Raw genomic sequence first — 18,949 nt, 5'->3', positions numbered from 1 at the left:
ACACACACACACTACAATACACACACCTGCTGCTGGGAGCTCAGCTCAAAACACACAGATGCCTGCTGTTTGGCAGAGTCAGAACTTTTAGTCAGTTTGGGAGTGGCTCTATTGAATTTGTTTGTCTGCTCTCGCTCTCTGATCATACCTGTCTCACTTCTGTGGTCCCCTCTGCCTCCGCAGAACACCAACCTCAGCTCTCAGGACCACGAGAACATCATTGTGGTGAGTTTAAAGGGGAATGGAAGCACTAGCTTCTAGAACGCCAGCTTCCTGTAACTGTAAATAGCCATGCTTTCTTTGTTCATATTATTACGTCAGTGACTGGACAGAAACAATTTTGTAGTTTAGGAATGGCGAAGCTTAGTGAAAGTGACCTGTTCGACAGGTAAAACCTGGTCAAACTGCTGAGACTGCGCATTTTTTTGCCTATTATTGCAGCTCAGAAGGCTGTCGAGCAGGTTAGCAATAGGCCCCTGGATAGCAGCTTTGATGATGGACAGCTACTCCGTAGCAGCGGCACCCACTGGTGTTCGTGTGGATGCTGTCAGATTATGCCCACTTACTATTGTTACAGTGTAATGTTGTATTCATCTGGATATGTTTGTGTCCATACCCCCATGGACCCTGGCCACTAGAGTCATGGGAGGATTGCATTATTAAACTGTTGCAGCACACTAGGTACAAGTTAAATCTACACTTGTTGCATACGAACAGCTGCTCACCTTATTTACCTGTCTTGAGGCGTATTGAGAGCTAAGATAACACAGCCCTAGAGGATAATAGGGACAGCTGTGTGCTTTTAGGTTGACTTCTGCAGTAACTCTTGGGAATTAGACTAGGCTAGCAGAGTTTATTGGCCCATGACAGGTTGCTGGCAAGGGGCCATTGTAAATACAAGATAGCATGGCTGGGGAAATTGTGAAGCTGTATTGATCAGTCCTGTCTCTGGTATCTCTGTGTGTCCCTAGGCCATCGCTCCTCTACTGGAAAACAACCACCCTCCACCAGACCTGTGTGAGTTCTTCTGCAAGGTAAAGATGGGGCCCAAACATTTCACCTCAACCTGTTGTCAAAATCATATCTCATAACTGTCTTGGCCCTTAGTTAGTGCTAGTGGTAATCTTACTCCTCAGCTTGAAATGCCTCCACCCACACCGTAGAATTGCTAGCTTTTCGGGGGCGTAGCTGGCTGAAGGGCCCTACACCCTATGCAAACAGAGCGACGGAGCGTAGTTTGCATGAAGTGTGTAGAGGCCTTTAGGCGTGGCCAAGAGGGCGGCCTTGTGTGTTTTTGGGAGACAGAATCCGAGATCTAGGCCCGGTAGGAGATCTAGGCCCGGTAGGACTTGAGGAAGCAAGCACAGTGATGTCTGCTCCAACAGACGCTAGGGCTGTTGTTGGAGCAGAAGATTTCAACTCTTTACAACCATGGCTATCATTAACAGCACAGTTAGTTTTTCCGAGCCTAGTTAATAGAACATTTAGACGGCTGAGATGGAAACGGCGTTTCGGTACAATTTTATAAATGCCGACAGATCGTTTGTTAGTTTGACATGGTGTGATCTTTTTATGCCAGTAAAATCAATTACACGAGAAATGGCGGTTGAAACGCCTTTATGTGCAAATATTGATATAATAACCATCATATTGAAATACAATTGGAGTCACGCGTTGACATGGTGTGTGGTCCTCCCACTACGACTTGGGAAACCATGCAGTTTATTAGGCTATAGATTAAAACTTATAAGGAACTCCCACCACTGGTGGGAAAATGTGCATATTTTGTTAATGTGGAATTTAGAATATTCACATGAAAATCTGTCGCAAATTGGATGGAAATCTAGCTACTGTTAAATGGTGTTTGTGTGTTTGTGCAGCACTGTCGGGAACGTCCGCGGTCGATGGTTGTGATTGAAGTGTTCACCCCTGTGGTCCAGAGAATCCTCAAACACAACATGGTGAGCTGAGTTTTCCATCTTATTTCCTGTCAAGGGGTTCGCTCAGTTTATTTATGTCTGTTTTCTTCTGTGGTCATATATTGGAGTGAGTCAAAGCTCACTGTACTGCTCTTGTCCTCTCTATCCCCATGTTTATTTCTCTGCCTCCTCTCTCTGTCAGGACTTTGGGAAGTGCCCCAGACTGCGTCTCTTCACTCAAGAGTACATCTTAGCTCTAAATGAGCTCAACGCTGGGATGGAGGTCGTGAAGAAATTCATTCACAGGTGAGTCAGTGACAACATGTTTTAAGGACTGGAATTTCTCCACCAACCCAAAACTCAGGACCTAGATATATGAACAGCACCCCCTTGTTTATTTTGTGTTTTCTCCACGTAGGGTATTGAATGCTAATTGTGTGTGTGTGGCTGTGTTTCAGCATGCATGGTCCCTCCGGGCAATGCCCTCACCCCCGCGTTCTGCCCAACCTGGTGGCAGTGTGCCTGGCCGCCATCTACTCCTGCTACGAGGAGTTAATCAACAGGTGAGTGATGTAGTGTTCTGTAGAACCACCACACAGACTGGACTCAATGGCCAAATAAACCTCCCAGGTTAGCATATGCTATTCTCCTCTCCTTTAAACATTTTAAATGAGATGTTGACTTGAGTAATGAGTCATCTAATTGGTTATCATAACATCATCACCCTGAGCCACTGGGTCCTCAGCCCCCGTGAGATGACATTTGCAAAATTTCCGTGACATTGTCACCACAGAGAATCATCGCTCGGATACATGTCTTTCCTCACTCTCCCTCTAAGTACACAGGGGTTTTAACAGAGACATACAACCCCAACAGAATTACATGTATTCTTACTATGGACCTCAATGTTGAGGTCTTGAAATGTATTATTCGATGTGTGATAGTGACTTTCTCCATTCCTCTCTTACACAATATTGCCCCCTCTCCATCAATATCTCTCTCTCCTCTTGCCCACTCTCTCGCTGTCTAGCCGGGACAACTCCCCCAGTCTGAAGGAGATCAGGAACGGCTGCCAGCAACAGAATGAGCGTAAACCCCCCCTGCCCCTCCGCCTGCTGCGCCCCGAGCCCCCCACCCCTCCACCAACGGCCCTGCTGCCCCTCTCCCCTCCCCCCACACTGCCCCTCTCTCCCCCGCCCTCCATCGTCAACTCCAGTGAGATCCTGGTGGAGTTGGAACGCAACAACAACACTGCCAACGCCAGGCGGAAGGGCCCAGCGGGAGGCGACAGTGAGCCCAACCTGATCGACTGTCTGCTGGTCAGCCCCGCCCTCAACGCCCTGTCAATCCAGCTGCCTGCCCAGGCCGACCGCGTGTTGGGCTGCTTCGCACTCATCCTCAAAATGCTGTGAGTTACCACTACTGTTACTTAGGGCTGTGACGATACCAGTATCAAAATCATTTTTTCTTGGAAAAAATGAAAACACAAAGCAGAACAAACTCTTTGGTCCTTTAAAAACCTGCTGTATGTAAAATATAGTGTGCTATAGCTTGGGAAATAAATAAATGTGACTCTGGATGAGAACATAATGTTTGTTTCCAACATCAGGGCTGTTTTCCTGAAGAAGTGAAATCCGCTTCTGGTTTTATTTCCTCACCACAATACTAACGAGTATCTCAATACTGGTATCGTCCCGGCCCTGTAATGCCTCTCCCTTACTGCCTGCCTTACGATGTCTGTGTGTGTCTAAGGGGGCTTTCACACCAAGTTTGTTTTAAGCAGGTTTTTTTCTTACTCTGGAACGTTTACCCACTATATTCAGTTTGTTTGGACAGAACACAATCTGCACTCGGGTGACAACACACTGTGGTTTGTTCAAATAGGGTGGTCTCGGTCCAATTCCATTCATACCGTGGTGCAGTTCGCTGCAGGTGAAAACGCAGTCTGGTGGAAACACAGGAAAGAATCAGACGTGTGCAGTATTATCGGTTGTTTGACTGCAAGCATTTGATTAAATGCACGCAATATCGTAACTTTATTCCTGAAAGGTTTTGTGTGTAGCGGTGTGCATTTATGAGCGCGTCTGATGCAGAGTCATGTCTCCTTTGTTGGCTGCATGCCACAGTTTCCTCACACATGTTACAAAGCGGAAGTAATATGAAGGTTGGGGCCAATGTTCCCTCTAAGCTGCGCGCGGGCACGCAGCTCCCCCAGGACTCCCACGCAGAAGTATCAGACCGCGCAGAGAAGTGCGAGATTGAACTTGTCATCTTTCTAGTTTTCCCCTTTAGTTAACACTATCAACGTTTCCCTCTACTGTGTGAATTGTGATCGAATCAACTCAATATTAGACACTTTCAATGTAACATATTGAAACAAAACGAACTATGCAAGATATTTTCTTGTCGGCAGAGTGCATTGGAGTAGGATTCTATTGCATTGACAGGCACTAATCAGGCCTATACTCTACACAGACTGGTGCGCCATAACCAATCAGAGCTGCAGTAAACCATAGCCATATATGGATCTGTGCCATTCACTTTGAACTGGACTGTGTTTACAGCATGACTGGTGGCGAGTAGATGTGCTTGTTTTGAAATCAAAGCAGGAGCTGCATGTAGCCAGGTGTGTACATTTCTTCATATTCTTTCCTAGTGAGTTATTAGCCCAGTTATGGCTCATTTCTAGTCAGCAATGGGGGAGTGACTGCTTCCTACAAGAGCACAAAACGTGTACATTACTAGATATCTTTGAAAAGCGAGTCAGGTAAAGAACATTTTTTCTGTCTTAAAGGGGCAGTGTTGTATTTTGAGGCAGGCTTGAATAAGCTAAGTAGCCAATAGGCAGAGTGTAGCATAATGTGTCTGATTCTGTCATAATTTTATGGGAATAATTAATTTTATTTTGTAAACTGGTTTCTTGCATCAAACAACACAACATTTTCAGTCACCTCATTTGTCTGAAGGACAGGTGGATAAACAGGTTAATGTCAGTCCCTACATGTTTTTTTCTTAAGTTTCATGGAATGAAGGTCTACATTGAACACCACACATTGGCTGCTACTGTAGGCTGAATGATAGAACAGCTATTTCCATGTTAAAATGTTATGGGATGCATTTTCTCCGTTGTTTTTTATGGTAGGCCAGTCTGATAGGCCTACAGTGCCTTCGGAAAATATTCAGACCCCTTGACTTTTTCCACATTTTGTTACATTACAGCGTTATTCTAAAATGTATTAAAAAAATACAATCCTCAGCAATCTACACACAATAACCCATAATGACAAATTGAAAGCAGGTTTTTAGAATTTTTTGCAAATGTATTCAAAATAAAAAGCAGAAATACTTTATTTACATAAGTATTCAGACCTTTTGCTATACTACTCGAAATTGAGCTCAGGTGCATCCTGTTTCCATTGATCATCCTTGAGATGTTTTTATAACTTGATTGGAGTCCACCTCAGGTACATTCAATTGATTGGACATGATTGGAAAGGCACACACCTGTCTATATAAGGTCCCACAGTTGACAGTGCATGTCAGAGCAAAACCCAAGCCATGAGGTCGAAGGAATTGTCCATAGAGCTCAGAGACAGGATTGTGTCGAGGCACAGATCTGGAGAAGGGTACCAAAACATTTCTGCAGCATTGAAGGTCCCCAAGAACACAGTGGCCTCCATCATTCTTAAATGGAAGAAGTTTGGAACCAGACTCTTACTAGAGCTGGCCAACCGGCCAAGCTGAGCATTTGGGGGAGAAGGGCCTTGGTCAGGGAGGTGACCAAGAACCCGATGGGCACTCTGACAGAGCTCCAGAGTTCCTCTGAAGAGATGGGAGAACCTTCCAGAAGGCACTTAAGCCTCGCAGACCATTTTCCTGCAATTGTACACATTTCTCCAAGGAGCTGAGATATTTTTGCAGTTTTAAAGCTGATTTCCTGCAACTCTATGTACAGTCCCTTTAGAAAGTATTCATACCCCCACAACATTTTGTGTTACAGCAATTGTGTGCCGCCCTATGGGACTCCCAATCACGGCCGGTTGTGATACAGCCTGGATTCGAACCAGGGTGTCTGTAGTGACGTCTCTAGCAATGAGATGTAGTGCCTTAGACCGCTGCGCCACTCGGGAGCCCAAAAAAACCCTGGAATGAGTAGCTGTGTCCAAACTTTTGACTGGTATTGTAGGCCCATTATCTTCCCTACATACTTTATCTCTTTTAGTCTTTTAAATTGACACTGAAGGCATTTTTTGATTCCGATAATGTATTTAATTAATATACATGTATACAGTTTATTACAGAAACACATATCATACACAAACAAAACACACAGCAAATGCATCCAACCAATTTGTAGAGTAACAAGCTTGACGTAGTCATTGCGTGCTATGAATATGGGACCAAATACATCACTTTTTAATACGCAAGTGAATTTGTCCCAATACTTTTGCTCCCCTAATATGGGTGTACAATAAGTACTGTAATTTCTAAACAATTCACCCGATATGGAAGGAAATGCACACAAAGCTGACAGTCTGCAATTTACCGTCATAGTCATTGTTTGATTCCAAATCCAAAGTTAAGTATATAATCAAAAAAAGAGAAGGCTTCACTGTCCCAATAATTATGGAGGGCACTGTATATATAAATCTATTTATTATTTTCTCAACTTTTTTTCTATTTTTCACTGTTATGAACATATGTGGCCCAAAGAAAATGCATAGGCCCTGCCCGTCCAAGGATTTCAATGTCAGAAAAATCCCTGCAAACAAAATTTTGTGAAAAAGCCCTAAGTGTAAACAAGAATGAATGTGTGGTGCTATCTGTGTGGGCTGTGCTGAGCAGCTGGACACAGCTGCTGCCTCTGTCCTACTGGGGAATAATTCAAAAGGAGGGAGTGCTGCTTAGTGTGTGTCTCTTTATGGATGGATGACATGGATGTGACGCTGTCGAGCGAGATGTTATATTATGTGTGTGGGAATAGGGGGAATGAACTAAATAGTGTGTCTGTAACAATGACACTGTTACTTAACAGACAGGAATCTGATCCTCGTACCATTTGAATTAATGGATTTTTTGGCATCATGGGACTATGCTCAGGTTACCTCTTGTGATTCCCTTGGTGACCAGCCCTCTGCTCTCATTCTGTGTACCCCTTTCTGTTGTGTACCCCTTTCTGTTGTGTACCTCTTTCTGTTGTGTACCTCTTTCTGTTGTGTACCTCTTTCTGTTGTGTACCTCTTTCTGTTGTGTACCTCTTTCTGTTGTGTACCTCTTTCTGTTGTGTACCTCTTTCTGTTGTGTACCCCTTTCTGTTGTGTACCTCTTTCTGTTGTGTACCCCTTTCTGTTGTGTACCCCTTTCTGTTGTGTACCTCTTTCTGTTGTGTACCTCTTTCTGTTGTGTACCCCTTTCTGTTGTGTACCCCTTTCTGTTGTGTACCTCTTTCTGTTGTGTACCTCTTTCTGTTGTGTACCTCTTTCTATCATTCACTTTCTCTCTCCAACCATTCAGATCTGACTGCGATGACTGGAGACCAGCCCTGGCCAGCCTGCTGCAGCCCATCCCCTTCCCCAAAGAGTAAGTATACTGCCCTTAAAGCATTAGACCTCTCACTAAATTCTTCACTCATACAGAAGCTATACTTAAATCCAAGCTGGTTCTCTAGCAGATTAATAAGAATTGCTCACCCCGTGTTCAACAATGGCCTTTTTGCCTTCATTCAGTTTACATCCTCTCACTTTCAGTTATTTGAAAATGAAATAATCTCCAAAATATCGCTATTTTTAAAACAAAGTTGGTTGCAATTTCAGTTTAATCAGAAAAGACAGAACAAATATTACAACAAATATTATGGTTAAACTCAAATATACTAATTGATAAAAATAAAATGAAAAGTATAATCTTTGTAAATGATATCATAAATATGACTGGTGGAGTTGTATCACACATGCAGCTAGCAAAAGAATATGGACGTCTGCTCTTTCCAAAATTACAACCAACTAATTGCAGCATTACTGTAAAAATCGAAGAGGCAAGTGGAAGGGGGAGAAAGTAAGGAACTTGTCTGTTGGCCCAGCATTGAAGACCAGCATTGGTTGAATAAAAAAGTATACCTGTTTAACTTAAGGACCCAAAAATTGACAGCTGTGCCATACAAATGCCAAAATAGTTGGGAAGAGATTTTCAATGTACCGACTCCATAACACATGGTTTATGAACTGATACCCAGTTTAATTTAAATTATTATACAAAATTCTTGCAAACAATATAAAGTTATATACACTACATGGCCAAAAGTATGACACCAGCTCGTCGAATATCTCATACCAAAATCTTGGGCATTAATATGGAGTTGGTCCCCCCTTTGCTGCTATAACAGCCTCCACTCTTCTGGGAAGGCTTTCCACTAGATGTTGGAACATTGCTGCGGGGACTTGCTTCTGTTCAGCCACGAGCATTAGTGAGGTCAGGCGCTGATATTGGCCGATTTAGGTCTGGTTTGCAGTAGGTGTCACAATTCATCCCAAAGGTGCTTGTTGAGGTCAGGGCTCTGCAGGCTTTTTTTCCTGCAAGAGATATTGATATGGCCGCCGCTCTCCGCTGGTGCCAAAAAGATAGGCTACTGTTTGCTTAATTGGGAGTTGAGAATTTTGATAACTAGAGACAGATTTAGTCTTTCTTTGTTTTCTCTTTTCATTAATAGCCATTGCTTTCTAAGCTGTTTTTCCTCCGATTGTATTTTTAAATATTGTGATTTGCCTAGGCCTATTTAACTGTTTTCCACTGACCGCTGCAACACAACAATCAGCTATTTGGTAGGCTCATTTTTAAACATGCTAATGATCTTCTTTGGCCAAATCATGCTCTCTGGTGTAGTATGTTTTATTGTATTTTTCTCTATATGCAAAATAATTTTATATAGCATATTTTGTTTACTTTCGGTGAAGCTCATCTTCCCCGAGCCTATTGGATACGCCGCCTATGTTGACATCAATGTGAAAGTAACCGGTGAATAAAACAGCTGGCCGTGAGGCTTACAAGGCCTAGTTCAAATGCCGACATTAAATTCAGAGCCATCGGCACACTGCCTTTACGGCAGACCGGCAAAGCAAACTGTCTGACACAGTTTCTGCTTTCTACTTTCTTAGTGAGAGAAAAGCATGCAGGCTGGCAGCTTCTCAGAGCGACACTCTGCATGGTCCTAAAGGCAGCTATACAATACGCTTAACTGCCGTTGCATTTGAATTGTGATTGGAATGATTTTAGTCAACTTTGTTCATAGCCTACTTTTTTTTCATAGCCTACTTTTACATTTTTGGTCTTGAGCTAGGTTATGGCGATTGCCATACCCAACTGATGCCCCTGAATTGTACAACAAAACATATTTAGATAAAAATGATACACAGTATATATTGTGAATCGCCCATAAGTTCGCCCTCACCCACGGCTGGGACTGTGGGTGAGGGCCTCTCTCTGAGGTGTAGGACCCTGGGATTGGTGTTGACGTGGGTGTGCTGCTGAGGGGCCCTGCTGGGGGATGGGATGGGCTCCGGGCTTGCTGCTGTAATTGGCTCCTCAGCCCGGGCCCTCATTACCAGTCACCTAAAGAGGACTGTTGTTGTCACAGCCGGGAGACTCACCTGCAGCTCACCTGCGCACCAGAGCCTAATCTGAGCATTCAGGCGTCGTTAGAAAGGGCAAAACACTCCGACACAACTCCCAGAATGAATGAGTCAGATAGATAGAACCCCCACACACACCCTAAGAGATTCACATGTACATGTATTTGTGTGTTTTGAAGATACATTCAAACCAACAACAAAAACAGGCTGTATTTCCTATGCAGTCCAGCTGTTATCTGTTCAACACCTTACTGCATGTTTGAGTGTTAACATGGTATAAGTGTTTAAATGTGTCATTTTCCATTTCATCATGATTAGTGTATTACATGTTTTAATGTTTATTCTTACCTCTCTCTTCTTTAGGGCCCTTGCACATGCCAAATTCACAAAGTAAGTATCTACTGCCATGACAATTAGTTAACGAATGTTACATTTCAGTTAGCGTCCAGATGAATCTGTAAGGAAAGCTTGAGGATTGTGCCTGACCTGTCTGTTTGTTTGAACAGAGAGCTGAAATATGTTATCCAGAGGTTTGCAGAGGACCCCAGACAGGAGGTGAGTGTGGCTCTGACTATTAATCACTGTTTCACACTTGTTCAGTGCTAGGTTGGTGTGTGGTACTCATGGTTGTGTGCTTGTTGCAGGTCCACTCCTGTCTGCTCAGCGTGCGCTCGGGAAAGGACGGTTGGTTCCAGCTCTACAGTCCAGGGGGTGTGGCCTGTGATGATGATGGGGAGCTCTTTGCCAGCATGGTGAGTTTGGTGTTCTTACCCTAATAATCCTAACCCCTTATGCCACCTTCTGTTCTAATTGGCTGGATTTGACCTTTGACTCTCTCCTCCAGGTCCACATCCTTATGGGTTCCTGCTACAAAACGAAGAAGTTCCTCCTGTCCCTGGCTGAAAACAAGCTCGGACCCTGCATGCTCCTAGCTCTGCGTGGGAACCAGACCATGGTTGAGGTGTGTGTGCACCCGTAGCACAGAGCTGACCTGTTTTTATTTGTGTGTGTGGCAGAGGTGTAAGTGTACAGGAAGCAGAAGTGACCCAAGTGTGTGTGTGTGTGTTTCAGATCCTGTGCCTGATGCTGGAGTACAACATCATCGAGAACAAGGACACCCAGCTGCAGATCATCTCCACCCTGGAGAGCACTCCGGTGGGCCTGCACATGTACGAGCAGCTGTGTGACAGGCAGAGGGAGCTCAAAGAGCTGGTGAGTTACTACTGTAAACCAACAGGCTCAAACGCCACACGCTCAACCTCGCATTGCGTTCACAATTATACTGCAATGTTTCCGCAATAAAAACTAGATATCTGGTTCATCAGAGGACAGCTGTAGTATCTGCTCAGTTAACTGTTACTACTCTACACTGTCGACACAGCTAGAGATCTATTCATTCTTCTGTGTTACCTAAGCTTTCTCTGTTGTTACTTCATGCAAATATTAACCCTTTATCTAATTTAAAAGACCTCATATAGCTCATCGGTGGCACATTGTTCACAGACAACACCTGCTGTCTGAATGAGGAACTGCAATGCCTGCTGTAATCAGTCAACACTTTTGTTTCCTGTTCTCCCTCAGCAAAGAAAAGGAGGCCCAACCCGACTTACTCTGCCCTCCAAGTCTACGGTGAGATTTTATTATGCTACTCCCATTCCCTTAAAGGTTCTTTTGTTTTTCTTTCATACCAACATATGATTAACTAAATGTTCAAATTTGGTAGGATTTGTTTTCTTTTTTCTTCATGCCTCTCCCAGACCCTCCGTCTCAATTAAACTCAAACAGCTTTAATATGTCTCTCGCTGCCTCTGTATCCGACCATGTCTTTCTGTAGGATGCAGACCTTGCAAGGCTACTGAGCTCTGGCTCCTTTGGGAACCTGGAGAACCTGAGTCTTGCCTTTACCAACGTCACCAGTGCCTGTGCTGAACAGCTCATCAAGCTGCCCTCTCTCAAACAGCTCAACCTGTGGTCCACCCAGGTCAGAACACACACTCACACGCGCAAGTATTCACACACACATACATTGAACAAAAATATAAACTGCAACAACAATTTCAAAGAGTTTACTGAGTTGCAGTTCACATAAGGAAATCAATCAATTGAAATAAATTCATTAGACCCTAATCTATGGATTTCACATGACTGGAATACAGATATGCATCTGTTGGTCACAGATGCCTTAAAAAAATAGTAGGGGCGTGGATCAGAAACCCAGTCAGTATCTGGTGTGACCACCATTTGCCTTGTACAGTGCGACACATCTCCTTTGCATAGGGTTGATCAGACTGTTGATTGTGGCCAGTAGAATATTGTCCCACTCCTCTTCGATGGCTGTGCAAAGTTGCTATATATTGGCGGGAACTGGAACACGCTGTCGCACACGTCGATCCAGAGCATCCCAAACATGTTCAATGGGTGACATGTCTGGTGAGTATGCAGGCCATGGAAAAACTGGGACATTTTCAGCTTCCAGGAATTGTGTACAGATCCTTGCGACATGGGCCCGTGCATTATCATGCTGAAATATAAGGTGATGGCAGGCGGATGAATGGCACGACAATGGGCCTCAGGTCCTGTCATGGGATCTGTGCATTCAAATTGCCATCAATAAAATGCAATTGTATTTGTTGTCTGTAGCTTGTGCCTGCCCATACCATAACCCCACCGCCACCATGGGGCACTATGTTGACATCAGCAAACTGCTAGCCCACACGACGCCATACACGCCCGGTCCGTTAAGAGCACACTTTTCCAGTGTGCCAGAGACCATCGAATGTGAGTATTTGCCCACTGAAGTCGGTTACGATGTCGAACTGCAGTCAGTGAGGATGATAAGCACGCAGATGAGCTTCCCTGAGATGGTTTCTGACAGTTTGTGCAGAAATATTTTGGTTGTGCAAACCCACAGATTCATCAGCTGTCTGGGTGGCTGGTCTCAGACGATCCCTCAGGTAAAGAAGCCGGATGTGGATGTCCTGGTCTGGCGTGGTCACACGCGGTCTGTGGTTGTGAGGCCGGTTGGACATGCTGCTAAATTCTCTAAAACGACGTTGGAGGTGGCTTATGGTACAGAAATAAACATTAAATTATCTGGCAAAAACTCTGGTGGACATTCCTGCAGTCAGCTCCCTCAACTTGAGACATCTGTGGCATTGTATGTGTAAGTATAGTGGGAGTGGCCTTTTATTGTCACCAGCACAAGATGCACCTGTGTAATGATCATGCTGTTTAATCAGCCTCTTGATATGCCACACCTGTCAGGTGGATGGATTATCTTGGCAAAGGAGAAATGCTCACTAACAGGGATGTAAACAAATTTGTGTATTAAAAAAATATATATATTTTTGTGCATATCTTATTTCAGGTCATGAAACATGGGACCAACACTTTACATGTTGCGTTTATATTTTTGTTCTGTTTATATTTCACATTTTAGCCATTTAGCAGACGCTCTTATCCAGAGCGACTTTCAGGAGCAATTAGGGTTATGTGCCTTGCTCAATGACACATCGACATTTTTTTCACCTTGTCTGCTCAAGGATTCGACCAGCGACCTTTCGGTTACTGGCCCAACTCTCCAACCACTAGGCTACCTGCCACCCTACGCACACACACTAGTATTAGCACACTCACACATACACATTTTGTTTTTATTTGAATTGGATAAGTAATACTTTGCATGACTTTGAAAGACATCCTTTCTTCCTGTTATTATCTTTCCTTCAGTTTGGAGATGCAGGACTGCGGTTGCTGTCTGAACACTTGGCATGTTTGCAGGTGTTGAATCTGTGTGAGACACCCGTAACCGATGCTGGCCTGCTGTCCCTCAGCTGTAAGAACTCGTCTCAATCATTTAACTATATACTTCTGGCATACCGTATACTTCTGGCATACCGAATACTTCTGGCCTGCCACACGACCTCATGCGTTCAGTATAGATCAGGCTTCCCACACAATATCCTAACTCTGTATACACTGAGTGTACAAAACATTAGGAACACCTACTCTTTCCATTACATAAACTGACCAGGTGAAAGCTATGATCCCTTATTGACGTCAACTGTTAAATTCACCTCAGTCAGTGTAGATGAAGGGGAGGAGACCTGTTAATGAAGGTTTTTTTTTAGCCTTGATACAATTGAGACATAGATTGCATATGTGTGCCATTCAGAGGGTGAGTGGGCAAGACAGAAGATTTAAGTGCCTTTGAACGGGGTATGGTAGTAGGTGCCAGGCACACTGTTTTTTGTCTAGAACTGTAATGCTGCTGGGGTTTTCACTCTCAACAGTTTCCCGTGCGTATCAAGAATGGTCCACCACCCAAAGGACATATACCTAACTTAACACAACTGTGGGAAACATTGGAGTCAACATGGGCAGCATCCCTGTGGAACGTTTCAACACCTTGTAAAGTCTATGCTCTGACAAATTCAGGCTGTTCTGAGGGCAAAAGGGGGGTGCAACTCAATATTAGGAAGCTGTTCCTAATATTTTGTAGACTCAGTGTATGTGACTTATTTATGCGTGTCTCTTCCAGCCATGAAGAGCCTGTGCAGTTTGAACATGAACAGCACCAAGCTCACAGCAGACACATATGATGACTTAAAGGTAAGATGAACCGTCATTCCCTCTCTGAAAAGAAAATGTTAGCATATCAACAAATATCACATTTGTTTTGGTCTCTTATCTTCTTTCTTTCCCTGTCAGGCAAAACTCCCCAATCTGAAGGAGGTGGACGTCCGCTACACCGAGGCCTGGTGAACACATCCTGTATGACATCACTAGAACTCCCACATCATCCAAACATGAGGATAACCTGATATCATCGGAACACATAGCCTCTTACATCAACAATAAGAGGATCCTCTCCCATCTCTAGATGAGGACACTTTTATCTGGAGATGACATCAAAACGCCACGACCTCTCTAGTAACATGTCCATGGAAAATTACTATCTTTCTAGTGACATCATCAAAATACAAGGACCTATTTTTCTTGTGAAATCAACATACAAGGACCTCCTTTTTAGTGACATCATCAAAATGCAAGGACCCACTTTCTTGTGACATAAGGGACCCTCTCTTGCTCTCATTCTCTCTCGTGTGGTTGCTCACTCAGTCCCTGTCCACATCCTATTTGCCCTCAATAGACTCGTCATAGATATCCTCTGTGTTGTGTCATATGTACACAGAACAAAGTTAACAAATGGTGGATCTTGCCCCTTTCTCCCCTGTCCCTCTCCTGCTCTCTCTAAGGACCTTTGAGTTTAAATGACCTCTCTTCCCTCCATTTACTGGGAGCTATTCTACCCTTGTCTGATGAAGGCTGGATAACCAGGTCACATTCCAGTACATTTTTTTGATATTGCCTCTAGTCAATCCAAATGTAGCTTTAAAAGACTATTCAACTGTCATTTTGGTCTTGTTGTTTTGTTTGGGTTCTTTCAGGTTCAGAGTCGGGCCTTTCCAGTCCTTCATTGGGAATGAGGTGCTACCTCAAAAAAATAAGTTGCAAGACTGTGCCTAATGCCTTGTATGACACGTTCACTCTCAATCAATTTTTATCAACTTAAATGAACGTTTTTTTCCCCAGACATCTCTGCTTTCATATATATATATATGACACACACACACAGTACCAGGCAAAAGTTTGGACACACCTACTCTTTCAAGGCTTTTTCTTTATTTTTACTATTTTCTACTTTGTAGAATAATAGTGAAGACATAAAAAGAATGAAATAACACATATGGAATCATGTAGTAACCAAAAAAGTGTTATCAAATCAAAATATTTGTTTGATTTCTTCAAAGTAGCCACCCTTTGCCTTGATGACAGCTTTGCACAATCTTGGCACTCTCAACCAGCTTCACCTGGAATTCTTTTCCAACAATCTTGAAGGAATTCCCACATATACTGAGCATTTGTTGGCTGCTTTTCGTTCACTCTGCAGTACAACTCATCCCAAACCATATCAATTGGGTTCAGACTGGGTGATTGTGGAGGCCAGGTCATCTGATGCAGCACTCCCATCACTCTCATTCTTGGTCAAATAGCCCTTACAAAGCCTGGAGGTGAGTTGGGTCATTATCCTGTTGTAAAACAAATGATAGTCCCACTAACTGCAAACCAGATGGGATGGGGTATCGCTGCAGAATGCTGTGGTAGCCGTGCTGGTTAAGTGTGCCTTGAATTCTAAATAAATCACTGACAGTGTCACCAGCAAAGCACCATCGTACCTCCTCCATGCATCATGGTGGGAACCACACATGCAGAGATCATCTGTTCACCTACTCTGCATCTCACAAAGACACGGCGGTTGCAACCACAAATCTCACATTTGGACTCATCAGACCAAGGGACAGATTTCCACCGGTCTAATGTCCGTGTTTCTTGGCCCAAGCAAGTCTCTTCTTCTTATTGGTGTCCTTCAGTAGTGGTTTCTTTGCAGCAATTTGACCATGAATGCCTGATTCATGCAGTCTCCTCTGAACAGTTGATGTTGAGATGTGTCTGTTACTTGAACTCTGTGATGCATTTATTTGGGCTGCAATTTCTGTGGCTGGTAACTCTAATGAATTTGTCCTCTGCAGCAGAGGTAACTCTGGGTCTTCCTTTTTTGTGACGGTCCTCATGAGAGCCAGTTTCATCATAGCGCTTGATGGTTTTTGCGACTGCACTTGAAGAAACTTTCAAAGTTCTTGAAATTTTACGGATTGACTGACCTTCATGTCTTAAAGTAATGGACTGTCGTTTCTCTTTGCTTACTTGAGCTGTTCTTGCCATAATATGGACTTGGTCTATCTTCTCTATACCACCCCTACCTTCTCACAACAAAAACTGATTGGCTGAAACGCATTAAGAAGGAAAGAAATTCCACAAATTAACTTTTAACAAGGCACACCCGGTTATTGAAATGCATTCCAGGTGAAAACCTCATGAAGTTGGTTGAGAGAATGCCAAGAGTGTACAAAGCTGTCAAGGCAAATGGTGGCTACTTTCAAGAATCTAAAAAATATTTTGATTTGTTTAACACTTTTTTGGGTTACTACATGATTCCATATGTGTTATTTCATAGTTTCGATGTCTTCACTATTATTCTACAATGTAGAAAATAGTAACAATAAAGAAAAACCTTGTAGGTGAATGAGTAGGTGTGTCAACTTTTGACTGGTACAGTGTGTATGTATGTTTTATTTATATTCCCAGTTGACATTTTAAAAGCAGACATTTCAGGAGCTCTGCTCTGCGGTTACAACACAATTAAAAGGAAAACATGTTTGTACATAACTCCCATATTTAATAGAATGGTTGTGCAGTAGGTGGTCTGGGACTGCCTTGTATTTATGATTTCTCTCTTCATATCCCTGTTTTTCTGCCTCCCCTAATTTTGTCATATACCTTTTTTTCACTTTCTAGGCAACTTATCCGTAATCCATGTTGTGGCTTCAACAGAGGCCCTATGTGCACCTTGCATCAACCTCTCAATGTTGCCTTTTTGGCATGATGGGGCATGTTTTTATAGAGATGAATATTGGACACTTTTTGCTAGTGGATGTAGACATACAGGCCATGGTCATCCTTAATGGGATAGGAATATTTTGTCAATGTCAGGAGTGAAGAGGCTCTGTAGAGGCAACAGCATGGTGTGTAGATGACCCTGACAAAAAGGGGCACATTAACTGCCCAAAGTCTCTAGACTAAGATTTTAATTCACAATTGTTTGCCATACTGTACTTCAAAAAAGAAACTATTGCATCAAACATCAGTACTGTCTGAAATGTGACATAACGGTGGATTCTAACGTGCTAATCATTCATTCACAGAACCACATTTCTCTCTACTCCCCATCAAGCATGGAGAGAGGGCACTGTTTGGAGTATGCTCACCCATGAAAGTAGTACATGTATCTCGGTCAAAATGTTTTGCATTCAATCTTTATTTGAAATCCTAAGAACACTTTCTGTTTACATGGGCATACTGTGGACAAGTCTTTTTTTTTTTAAACCACCTGTTTTGAATTGATTTGCCATATTGTTACCAAGGAATGTTATTTCAGCATTCAGGTATGTGGTGACTTTGCCCACACAAACAGCAGAACAGTGTTGTCCTCTATGTCGCTTCTCTTCGGCTGTAGGTGGCTTTGATCAATCTGTCCCTTCTCTGTGCCCTTTCAGGGTGTCTTACACAATCAGATCGTTCTTTTGACTGCTCTACTCTGGTCCCATCCACTTCTTGTTTTTTAGAATTCTCGAGAATTCTGTTCAGTTTTGGCAGAACTTAAAGAACACAGAGTTGGACACCGTCCAATAAGAGTTCAATGCTATGTTTATTTTGAGTGCCATTACGGTTACTGGCACTAAATTTCATTGTGTATGGGCATTTATGGTCTGGCTTAGGACCTCATGCTGTCACATCCTGTATAATGTATGTGTGTATGTATGTGTATATATATATATATATACACACACGTGTATATAATTTTCTGTCTCCCTCCCCTCTGTGCTTCTCTTAGTCTCCCTGTTAGGGAGGCCTTCATTGCCTTCATTTTAAGGACATGTGCGTGTGGTCATTAACTTTTTTATTTTCACACAATGCACTGTAATCTGTCATGTTTTCATGGTTAGTATCTTTTAATGATTTGTTTGTCAACTGTTTATTTGATTTGATCACTTTAATCAAGAGTTTATTTGTCGCCTGACTTTTTGTTGGCATGTACATGTTGCATCAGCTGATGTTTTTTTATTTTGTAACTTTATTTTAAAGATTTGAATATGAAAAGGGTCAGATCACTAGCTCTGAAGTCGACCTACACCCTTTGTCCATGGGTTACCACAATGTTCTGATCGAAGCTCAATGATAAGCAGTACATGTCATAAACCAGCGATTTAATCACCTTGGTGTGTGATTACAGACCTTTGTATTGCTGGACACATTAGCTTGTGCACAAAATACTGTGTAATGGTATGAACATAGTATGAGTGTACTGGTTACTGTACGGGTTGTACACTGGTGACATACTGTGTGTAATGACATGAACATAGTATGTATGTGGGAACCTGATCTGAGGATTTTTTTGTAGCCCTGATGTTTCTCTAGTTTTTAACATTCAGATGTATATCTGCAGCTGGCTAAAGAGGGAGACGTAGAGGTTGGAATGTGGAGCGTTTTAGTACTATAGAGGAAATTATGACAAAAACGAATCCATTTGTTATATCGCTTTCCTGTGGAGCTCACTGTGCTTTGCTTTGGTTTATGTCCCCTCTAACTCACTCTTCTCTCCTCATTCCTCTCTTTTCAGAGGGGATTTTACAACCAGTTCTAATTTTTCTGAATTTGTAAACATTTCTATAATTTGAATTGTGACTGCGGCTTGAGTCTTAATGTGGTTAACAGCCGGGCGCC

At 43.0% G+C, this 18,949-nt stretch overlaps 1 protein-coding gene across 1 annotated transcript in view; it reads left to right on the top strand.

The window, feature by feature from the left end:
- Positions 1–15,051, top strand: part of cmip (c-Maf inducing protein) — a 38,006-nt gene extending 22,955 nt beyond the window's left edge. Inside the window, exons 5-21 of the mRNA XM_029696224.1 lie at positions 184–225; positions 972–1,034; positions 1,881–1,961; positions 2,122–2,225; positions 2,378–2,482; positions 2,950–3,327; positions 7,434–7,499; positions 9,908–9,934; positions 10,051–10,099; positions 10,189–10,296; positions 10,389–10,505; positions 10,616–10,756; positions 11,126–11,173; positions 11,379–11,525; positions 13,274–13,379; positions 14,085–14,155; positions 14,255–15,051. Of these exons, the coding sequence (XP_029552084.1) occupies positions 184–225; positions 972–1,034; positions 1,881–1,961; positions 2,122–2,225; positions 2,378–2,482; positions 2,950–3,327; positions 7,434–7,499; positions 9,908–9,934; positions 10,051–10,099; positions 10,189–10,296; positions 10,389–10,505; positions 10,616–10,756; positions 11,126–11,173; positions 11,379–11,525; positions 13,274–13,379; positions 14,085–14,155; positions 14,255–14,308 (1,707 nt within the window). The 3' untranslated portion in view covers positions 14,309–15,051. The remainder of the gene's footprint in view (positions 1–183; positions 226–971; positions 1,035–1,880; positions 1,962–2,121; positions 2,226–2,377; positions 2,483–2,949; positions 3,328–7,433; positions 7,500–9,907; positions 9,935–10,050; positions 10,100–10,188; positions 10,297–10,388; positions 10,506–10,615; positions 10,757–11,125; positions 11,174–11,378; positions 11,526–13,273; positions 13,380–14,084; positions 14,156–14,254) is intronic.
- The last annotated feature ends 3,898 nt before the right edge of the window (positions 15,052–18,949 follow it).

This window comes from Salmo trutta, chromosome 17 (assembly GCF_901001165.1).
Source record: "Salmo trutta chromosome 17, fSalTru1.1, whole genome shotgun sequence".
NCBI lineage: Eukaryota > Metazoa > Chordata > Actinopteri > Salmoniformes > Salmonidae > Salmo > Salmo trutta.
The sequence above is the reverse complement of the archived record's forward strand: the minus strand, read 5'-3'. Positions and strand labels throughout refer to the sequence as shown.